At 45.4% G+C, this 10833-nt stretch overlaps 1 protein-coding gene across 1 annotated transcript in view; it reads right to left on the reverse strand.

The window, feature by feature from the left end:
• Positions 1-9457: 9457 nt before the first annotated feature.
• The window catches only part of LOC126577469 (transcriptional repressor CTCF-like), a 2875-nt gene continuing 1499 nt past the window's right edge, over positions 9458-10833 (reverse strand). Inside the window, exons 2-4 of the mRNA XM_050239126.1 lie at positions 10073-10833; positions 9878-10002; positions 9458-9800 (exon numbers count right to left, since the gene is read on the reverse strand). The exon at positions 10073-10833 is cut by the window's right edge and continues 262 nt beyond it. Of these exons, the coding sequence (XP_050095083.1) occupies positions 9738-9800; positions 9878-10002; positions 10073-10833 (949 nt within the window). The 3' untranslated portion in view covers positions 9458-9737. The remainder of the gene's footprint in view (positions 9801-9877; positions 10003-10072) is intronic.

Below are 10833 nucleotides of genomic sequence, written 5' to 3' on the forward strand. Positions count from 1 at the left end.
TTCGACAGGTGACATTCAAAGCACGCGGTTGATAAAGTCTCAAGTAAAACAGAAAAATCCGAATAAATCAAGATAGTAAAGGCGACGGACACCGTTTTGTTGGTAAAGTAAGTTTGAAGACATCCGAATAACAAAAAGATTGTGAAAAAGAGGTCTTAGGAAAAAGGCGATGGGGGTTTTAGACCCCGGGGGGGGTGTCCCCCTGAGAAACGAATATGCTATACTCGCAGACGCTCCCCATGGGAAAAAAAGGAAAAAAACCGTACAGCAAATCCCCCTAGACGACGTATACCCGGTTGACGGAGAAATGATAATGCTGATGGAAGCTGCTGAAGATGGAAAAAACCTCTCAAACGTGAGCCCTTTCCTCTTGGCAAAGATGATCGAAACAGCTATTGGCGGAAAACCGGTGGAAGCCAAAAGGCTCCGTGACGGTAAACTCTTAGTGAGAGTGAAGAACGACAAGCATGCGAAGAAGCTGGAACTGATTAAAAAATGCGTATGGGGGAAGGAATCAATCCCGATCAAAGTAAGTGAACACCCCTTTCTAAACCTATCAAAAGGGGTTATAAGGTGTGACGACATACTATTTATGGAAGAGGAAGAAATCCGAAAGGAGCTACATGAACAAAACGTCACAGAGGTCCAAATAATCAAAAGAAAGGACAAGGATGGCAAATTAGTAAACACAAAACAGGCCATACTAACGTTCAAATCGATGCGAATCCCAACGAAGATCGATTTTGGACTGTACCCAGTAAAAGTAGAGCTGTACATCCCAAGGCCGATGCGATGCACAAGGTGCATGCGCCTGGGTCACACGAAGAAAAGGTGCCGTGGACAGCAAACATGCGGCAAATGCAGCCAACAAATGCACGAAGGGACATGTACAGAGATGAAATGTGTGGTTTGTAGTGGTAAACACCACACCCTGGATAAGAATTGTCCAGTTTACCTGGATGAATGCGAAATCCAGCGAATCAAAGCGGAGAAAAGAATCCCATACAGCGATGCCCGACGTATGAGAAGGGAAGCATGTCCCACAGCCCCAAGAGTATACACAACAAACATGAGCTATGCTAATACGCTCAAAGTCGCACAGAAAGAGAGCACACCAGTAGAATGCACGGTATCGTCCAAGGTGACAGAAAAAGAACCAACAACAAGCACAAACACAAAAATTACGAAAGAACAAGACCCACGTGATGGTATCACGCAACTGGAAAAGGAAAGTAATATGGAAACAGAAAACACCAAAATCAAGAAATCCAACAATCGGTACGAAGAAAAAACATACAATACAGAAAAAGAAACGAAAAAGAACAAAGAAATAGAAAATATGGACAATGAGAATGAAGGTACACCTGATCAGGAGTACCATGTCAATGAAGCTAAATACACACATGAGGCCAAAGGTCACAATCAAAGAATAAATCAAGCTAGAATAGAAAGCAAAGAACTTTACAGATTGGTCGAGGAGACAACCCCAATCAAGCAATCATAAAACAAAAAATAAAAGCCCAAACTACACAAGGGTGAAGAAATGAATCCAAATAATAATAACAACAATGACGATCAAAGTAATGCAAACTAACATACAAGGATGGAGGACTAATAAAGATGAAGTCACTAGAGTGGCTATTATGGAAAAGGTAGACATCATATGTCTGCAAGAAACTTGTATGAAACAAGAGGACACCCTACAGATGAAAAACTACCGCGTGATTGCGAACAACAGAGCAGACGGTTATGGAGGGAGCGCGATTGCTATAAAAAAATGCTACAAGATCGATAACATCAACAGGATCAGAACAAATGAAAGCATTCAAGCCATAGCTGCGACTATAGGAGAGCTAGACATGTACATAGTGACAGTCTATGCGAGCCCGAGAGCGCCGTTAGCTCACTTCAAGAACGCAATATGTTCCATAATAAAACAATCAGCAGAAAATGAGCACAAAATCAAAATTATTGCAGGGGACTTCAATGCGCACCACACCATCTGGGGGGATGACATATCAGACTCCAGAGGGGAGGCGCTACTAGAAGAAATTAACGAATCGAACCTCATGCTGCTAAACAACAAGGAAAAAACTTTCATAAACCCGGACAGGTCAAAAAGAGACACAGCAATAGACCTCACAATAATACCAGTGGCAATGTATCTAAACACCCGAAGAGTCGTGAAAGATGATCACATAGGAGGTAGTGGGCATCGTATCATAATTACCGTGATAGACAAGCCAAACAAAGAAAACAAAACTGTGATACTAAATGCAAGGAACATGGCGCGTGATATAGAGGCCCTACCAGAACCTGATGCTTTCAACCTTAAAACATTCACCAAAAGGCTCAACCAAATCAAGGAGGCAAATACCAAGATCACAAAATTTACCCCCAAAACCTGGTGGGAGTCTGAGGTAGAGCGGGCATGGGAGGAAAAGAACTCTGCACAAAAGGCCTGGTACAAGAACAAAACCCTGGAAAGCCAAATGGAGTTTAAGAAGAAGCTTGCGCTCTTCAGATTCCTAAAGAAACAGAATAGAAACAAGAACTGGGAGAAGTGGCTGTCCAAGGCAGACGAACAAAAATCATGCAGTGAATTATGGCGGCTGATAGCCAAATGCAAGGGCACAAAACAGAACAACGTTAACATCAATATAATACATAACAACGTAGAAAGCGCCAAAAGGTTCATGAAGGACAACTTCCCTGGGAGAAAAACGGATCATATAACAACAATAAGATCATCCGACAACTCCGAAGAGCTCATTAACCTGGAAAAATGGAAGAACATAATAGCAAGAAAAAAGAACACTGCTCCGGGAACAGATGGGGTAACTTACAACATGCTTAGAATGCTAAAAGATAATATTGCCAAATGCGTGATCAGTGACATTAACGAAAGATGGAGAATAGGGAAGATTGGTAAAGGGCTAAAAACGATAAAAATAGTAGCCATAGGTAAACCAGGAAAAGACCCGATGGTAACGGATAATTACAGACCGATAGCGTTGCTGCCCACCATCACAAAAATAGCCAACTCAGCCGTGCTTCAAACACTAATCAGTGTCTCTAACAAACACCACCTTGTACCATCGACATCTTTTGGTTTCAGAAAGAAGAGATCTATACACACGGCAACCAACCTCCTGGTAAATGAAATATTCAAGAACAACAGAGAAAGAAACGTTACAGCAACCATATTTGTCGACATCAAAAGTGCATATAACAGTGTAAACACCAACAAGTTAGTTAGAATACTACAGGCTGGTATGGTGCCGGATAACGTAGTCAGGTGGATTGGAGACTTTCTGTCGAATAGAAAGTTGGAAATTCTAGCCGGAAAAGAAAGAGTTACCAGAGTAGTATCACAAGGGCTCCCGCAAGGAGACGTCTTATCTCCAACATTATTCAACTTGTACACTGCAGAATTTCACAAAATCAACTCCGGAGGTAAACTCAGTTTGATCCAGTATGCGGACGACTTCGTGATAATCGTTACGGGGTCATCGCGGGAAATCCAGAATGAGCTCCAACACAAACTGGACATATTCGCGAATACAGCCAAGGCCCTAGATCTTGAGATAAACACCGAAAAAACTAAGATAATGACTTTCCCAAAGGACGTAAACCTCACCATAAGAGCAAACGATCGTCTGATCGAGAGGGTAAAGGAATATAAGTTCCTAGGAACTACAATTGATCAAGGTCTAAAATTTCATAAGCACACTCTGGGCGGAATACAAAAAGCACAAAAAAACCTGAACATCATTAAAATGATCTGCAATAGAAATAATCACGTGTGCCCCTCAAAGGCTATGCAGGTTCATAAGGCAATCATTAGAGGTCCTATGGAATTCGGAGCAACTTTAAAAGCGAACGGAAATAAAAACATCCTAAATAAAATAGACACCATCATACATCAATCGCTCCGAAAAATAACGGGATGTACTAGGACCACGCCAATCAACACCCTCATGGCGTTGGCGGCCGAGGTCCCATCACGAATAAGAAGGAAGTACCTGATTGCGAAAGAGACAGTTAAAACCATTGCTTATTCCGTCAACAACAGGATTCAGCTAAATGGGATAACAATAACAAATACAAACAGAAGACTCTCGGCACAGGAACAGACGGCAATAGAGATGGGAGCCATCATGAGAAGGATCCCCATAATGAGCATAAATGAACACATACGAAGCGACATCGAGATTCTCACAGAAATACCTGGGCTAGTGGGTAGAAAAAAGGATACGATCCCACTAGTGGCGAAGCAGACAGTCTGTGATCATATAAGAAAGGCAGCTAAAGACCGACCACAGATCTATACGGATGGCAGCGTGACTGACACTGCATGCGGTATAGGCTTTGTCATACAGCAAGCAGGGGTGGCAAGTAAACGGGCATACAAACTAACCAGATGCGTAGCAATCAGCACAGCTGAGCTCACAGCAATCGACCAGGCGCTCCAACTAGCGGTTACAAAAAACATTCGGCTACCAATCATATTCACCGATAGCAAAGCGGCATGTGAAATTCTGAAAAAGGCGCTAGAAAGCGAATATATCGATGAAACAACCAACAGAATACTCAACAACTGCAAGGACACCGGAGCTGCTATACATTGGATACCCAGTCATGTGGGTATTCCTGGAAACGAAGAAGCGGATACACTAGCTAAAGAAGGAACAAGGTGCAACAGAATCATCAATAACAAGGATAGCTTTAAGGACATCATTATGGAGTTAAAAAACCTTATGACGGAAGAGGCGAATCTGTGGTACGCCGACTACAGCATAGAGAAGGGAAGAACACTCTTCAAAGTACAAGAAGAGATCACACCAAAAATTTGGCACCAAAAGACCACCCTTAAAGCTAAAGATATCAGGATCATCAACAGGTTAATCTCCGGACATGATTACAGCAAATACTGGCTGGCAAAAATGAAGATAGTTAACAGCGAAAACTGTGAGACCTGCGATGCGCCCGAGACAGGTAGACACAAGACTTTCCACTGTGTGAGATACGGAGAGGAGAGACGCAAACACAATATCACCGAGGAAAAATTTGAAAGAAGCTGGAAAGAAAAGAAGATAGCGTACCTTAAATCTGTAGCCAAGTTCGTAACCGAAAACAAAATCAGCCTATAACCGAAATTATGTCCTAACTGATTTGAGCGACTTACCAAACAACATTCAACCACCGAGACGGCCCGGTATAAGGTTCGGGCTCTATCGCCGACTTCCGGAAAGAAAAGTCCGGTAAGCGCAACAATCAACCGGTAGGTCGCTCAAGTCTTGGGACGGACAACATAAACAGATCAGAAGATGACAGAAATGACAGCATGAAAGACAACAAAAGAAAAGGAAGAAGTCAAAGATAAACAACCGAAAAACCCGTTCCTCAACGAAGAAAACAACAACAGAACACCCAAATACAGCAGAGAGTAACAAAGAAAATTGGGACATGTGGCCACAGTAGCCGGTCCTCTAAAAATAGCAGAGGTCTATATCTCCAGGATAGCTTGCGAAGGCCCAGGAAGCTGGATTCAAGAGCCTTACTGGAGTAAATCCTCAACGAAGGTGAAGAAGAAGAAGAAGAAGCGGTCGCTGCTACGTCGTGGGGCTGCCAGGTTGCCTCCGGTCGGTTACAATCCGTGAATCGACGCCATCGACGGGCTGCCTGCGTATCGTCGTCGTTCCTCTCTTCACGTTCGCCCCCCCACCCTCCTTCAACGATAGCGACGCACCACACAACGCGTGGTTTCCCAACCGTCGCCACCGTGCGTCGTCGATGGTAGGGCGCGTAAAGAGCAGCAACAAGCAAAACGCGCCGCACCGTTATGAGAGTGGGCACCGATCAGACACTGGCTTCGGTTCGCTTTCGTTCTATTTCTTCGTTTGCGGTTCCAGCACTAAATAGTGGCTGCGTGCGCTGCGTGGATTGGGTCACTCGGGCGTGCGGGAAAGTGTTTTTCATAGCATATATTCACTTCGCGCCATTTGATCTTTGCGCCACGATGGGTGGACTGGATGATATGTAGCAATTTGTGCAGCAATGGGGTCTGGGTGTTTACTGAAATTATTTACTTCTTTTAATGCCATGACATGAGGACGGACACCCATCGGAATGATACCTCTCGTTGACGTGAGAAGGTTCTTTATTCGAGCATTCAAAATGGAGTACTTTTTTGTACAATTTATCGCAAGCACAAAAAAAAAAGGAGACGAGTTTATTTATTAGTTAAATCACTTGAGGTACTCTTGTTTGATGAAAAAATTCTTTCACGGGGATTCTAATACAACCTTTCTTACGACATAGTTCGCGAATTGAAGATCATGGAGTGTAATGAACGTAATAAGAACTACCTTTTTCCTCTTTAGTAATTATACGTCCTTATTGCTCGTACCATACCAACGCCATACCGATAATTGTTCAATTTATCTGCAATCGCTCATCCCGATTGGCCTCCAGCTGATGGTGTCACGGAATCACACAAGGAACGCTCCGTCCCGCACACCAGATGGAATCCACACTGCACTGTGGAAGCGCTACTTTTTTGCGACGGAATTTCCCACTCTAATCAATCGCTCTCGTAGTTCGTGATGGAGCGCATGAGGGAACAACCGCAATGAGGCAATTGAATCCCGCCAATTGCACCAAGGAACTTGTTTTCCATCAGCGGGCACCGGGTACCAGGCACGTTCGAGCGCATCGTCCCGTACGTCGTACGTTTACGATCGTTCGTGCTAGATCGTTCTATAACTTCGAAGCTTTGGGGAAAGATTTCCCGCCCGTCTCCCCCCGGGGGGCGATCGGTTAACCAACGGGTGGTTTCGACTGGCCGCTCGGGTTCATTGCATAACGAACACGTTTTCAGCTCCCTCTGTCACAGAAGCGCACCTGAACCGAATCCGATGCACCCACTGCCTATCCCGCCCGGTCGGCCCGAGCGTGGTGCGGTGCGGAAAGCGCAGAGCGGATGCACGGACCAATGGCCAGTGCAATTTCATGCGATTTGAAACCACTTTTCGTACACCATTCCCCAAAGGTTGCCCAATCGCTTGTGTGGATTGGAGTGTGGTTGGTCGGTTGGGCAGTTGGTTCGTTGGTTAATCATGTTTCTGGTCTGCTGGCCGCTGGCGATAGTACACAGAATGTTTATGCACCAACCGGTCAAAGGGTGGTCGGTCCGTATCCCAATAGAAGGCGCGTAACTCGGTGGTGATGCGGTGACACTCCGGTCTCAAAATGGCAAATCCCTCCCAGGGACACTCGAGGCAGAATCTGCGATACGGAGCGTTGTCTTGTCGTCATTTTCCTCTCACAAAGCGTCCAATTTCTGGCCGTGCAGAATTCCATTAATTTTGTATTTTTTTTTTCCGTACGCGACGCCTCCGGGAGCGTGTAATCGATTGCGGTCGATTGCGGCCGTCAGAGTGAAGTTGGCGGACGCTTTCTTCATGCGGATTGGGGGTAGGGGGTTTATGCATCACAGCAGCCCTGGCCGGTCACTGGTACTGCTGCAATCGGCCTAAAACACGGCCTGTTTCGTTCGCCGAAACGCAACACTCCTGACCACCTCTGGCATCGCCACCGTGCCTCCTTCGCTACCGTGAAGCAAAGTAATAGTAGACGATCGTAGTTGAGGAGGCGAACGTTGCCATGGTGCCTGTTGGTGTGAAGTAATTTAGAACATCATTTTTGAGGGTTATCGTTGCTGGTGGTCAGTGGGGCAAGCAGGGGCTACGCTGTTGGCTCATTACAACCCGATAGCCATTCGTCCTCTGGCGCTTCATGTTGCTGCTACATTTGCACACATTGCACATTGGTTTTGATTGCACAGAGCATACGTACATATTTGCCCGACGAATTTGCCAAATGAACTGGCGTTCGCGTGAAATTGACAAACAGATAGAGTTCTGCTCAAACCAGCAAAGAATCACCTGGAAGGTTCCTCGCATCGTGTTGTTTTCAAATCTGTTTTCACTTACACCTCTACAAAACGTTGTTTTTTTTTTTAATCTTTTCCTTTTTTGGTTAAACTTTTGCAAAAAGCCACGGATCCAGGATCACGCGCTGCCACGCTCTCGTACCCGAGTTCCTCATTAGTTTCATGAATTAAACATTTCGTGTGTGATAACAAGCGGTTCATGCATTATTCTTAGTCTCCATTTTCGCGACGATCCATTGTCCATGATCACACGAGGAGCGCAGAATAATCGCCGAGGATCCATCCACATCATTAGTCTTCCAATGACATTGGCCGGATGACTTTGTGCGGCGGCCGCAGCTGATAAAATATAGGTACTCTGCAACCATTAGTGGCCTCTGCCATTTATTTTGTCAATTCTATGGAACAGATGGACGGAACTTCTTCGTGACCTAGTGCTGCGATACTATTTTGGGAAGGAACATAGTATTAGCGGCGTTGATTACAATTTAATTGCATGTTATCGTTTAGTAGCGCAGGCCTCATGCTCCCAGTGCACCAATGTCGCTTACGAAGCTGGAATTTGAGAGAAACCGACCAGCCCTAACGAATCCTAACACCGGGCGATGGGTCATCATGTCAGGGACTTTAAACCACGATCACCGATCATCGTGATCTAGGGTGGGAAGGGTGACGATAGGTCAGAGGCGAAAACGCGGCGATCATTGTTTTGGGATAAACCATCCTTTCCCTTTCTCAGCACACGCGCTCTGCACCGCGATCGCGACATGCGATCGAATACGGGATGGTAAACCCCTCGACAGCGAACAAACTTCCCCCTAGTATCGTATTCAATCACAGATTGGACATCGTCGATCCTCATCGCCTTCGTTGGCGTTATTTAGATAATTGTCTTCGCTTATTTAGTGATTTCAAGAGGCAAACCGATCAATATTACGTAAAATGAAGCATAACGAGCGTATCACAGATTTGAAAATACCTCTCGAATTCCGAAAGAAACACAATTTTTGATCGTCGATCCGCACCCCACTAGCAGCGCGTTCGAAGGCGATACGCTTCAGCTGTTTGTTTGCCGTTCGTTTTGGGCTCATGTTAATCTGTTGATTTTCTTCGGTTATCGGTAGCGGAAGATGATGAAAAATCCACAAAATGATTTCATTGATGCACGCTGCATAATTGATTAGTTGATGTTGAACTAAGGGGGGGGGGCGCGAGGTGACGCTTCCGTTCAGTTCAGTCTTCACAATTTGATGATTTGATTTTCGTCAGTTGTATTTGGTGCGGCATTACTGAAAAATGACTTTCGAATGTTTGCTTGTTTCATCTTAATGGAAACATGAGAAACGATGTGCTAAGCGCACCAAAATATCACACTAAACATTATCATTAATCATCCGCATCCAAACATTAATCATTTAATAGAATGTTGTATCCTTTAGAAAGTAATGTACCGATCTTTTGAAAAGATGTAAAAGAATAGTCCAAAACACGAATGCGAGGTAAGATTAGATTAGATATGAGTTTACTTTTTATTTTACTTTACGCTTGAAGGTCAATACACGCACAGTATGGCTGAATGATGCATACTGGTCCAATTCATGTTATTCATAAACTTACGCTTAGTTTTACTGCAAAACGATCGAAGAAAGGATTCTTCTTCCCAAAGGCCATCATAAGCTAAACGTGATCAAGTATGTAAAATGTGGATATCTCGCAGGGGAGCGCAACCAGTCATGTAAAATCCCTCTTGTCCTGCTGAGCTGCGAAGAGCAATGCCACTTTAGTTAAGTAGAGTGATCGTTCCTTTGTTATCCACTGTGTCGTCTTCCTCATCATCGTCATCCTGGAAGTGAACAGAAATAATTCTCTTGAGTTCCGGCAACAAAAAAAACATTGACTGGTGAAAAACCGTGAGCATACCTCAAAGCCAAAGCAAGTACTCATGTTCTTTTCCATCTCCGACTGGGTTACTTGAATCGTGCTGATATCGTAGCGACTTCGTTTCGATGCCGGTATTGACATTAGCATTTCGGCGTCTTCCAAATCTGCATCAGAAATAAGGCAATCCACGGTGAATTCAGTGGTATAGAAAAACACCCCTGATTTCCTGCTTACCTTCCGCTGTGAGAATAAACTCGCTTTCGGATTCATCGCCACTCTGTTGGATCACAATATGCTGACCATCGTCATCGTCGTCCTCGTCCTGGGCCGGAACCAGCTCCAACTCGGTGTTATCCACGTCCAGATCATCGTCGTCTCCTCGCACTTCCATTGACATCTGTTCCAACTTAATGTTGTGCAATAATGGTTTTTTAGTGCGGCTTCCGGTTGCAGAAGCCACCGATACCGGCTGTGCTGCCCTCGTTCGTGGAGAACGACGACACGGTTCCTTCGGTGTCGCGGTCTTTGGTGCTTTCGCCGGCTTGTCTTTGTCCTGTAGCCGTATGACCTCTAGTAGCACAAACTGTCCATCGTCTTCCTCGCCCGCAACGACATCGCTCACTGACGATGACATCTGTGCGTGCTCCTGGTCCTCAACATCTTCGCCATTCTCCTCCTCCTCCTCCGGGTCCACCTCATCATCCTCCTCGTCCTCATAGATCTCCTCTTCGAGCAAAATGTGCACCTTCTTCTGGCGACCCTCACGCAGTGCCATCTTCTCCTCGTGCATGGTCGATTCCGGATCGTGCAGTGACATGTGCCGTATGAGGTTCCCCTTGTGCCGAAAGCGGCGCGGACAGCTCGGGCACACGTGGGTCTTGGCGCGCGGCTCCGGCTGCACGTAGTCCGGATTGTGATAGAGATTAATGTGGCGCTTCAGCAGCTGCTTCTGGCGGAACGTCTGGGTGCAATGGCTACACGAGAACGGCTTCTGG

This window comes from Anopheles aquasalis, chromosome 3, assembly GCF_943734665.1.
Source record: "Anopheles aquasalis chromosome 3, idAnoAquaMG_Q_19, whole genome shotgun sequence".
Taxonomy (NCBI): Eukaryota; Metazoa; Arthropoda; class Insecta; order Diptera; family Culicidae; genus Anopheles; species Anopheles aquasalis.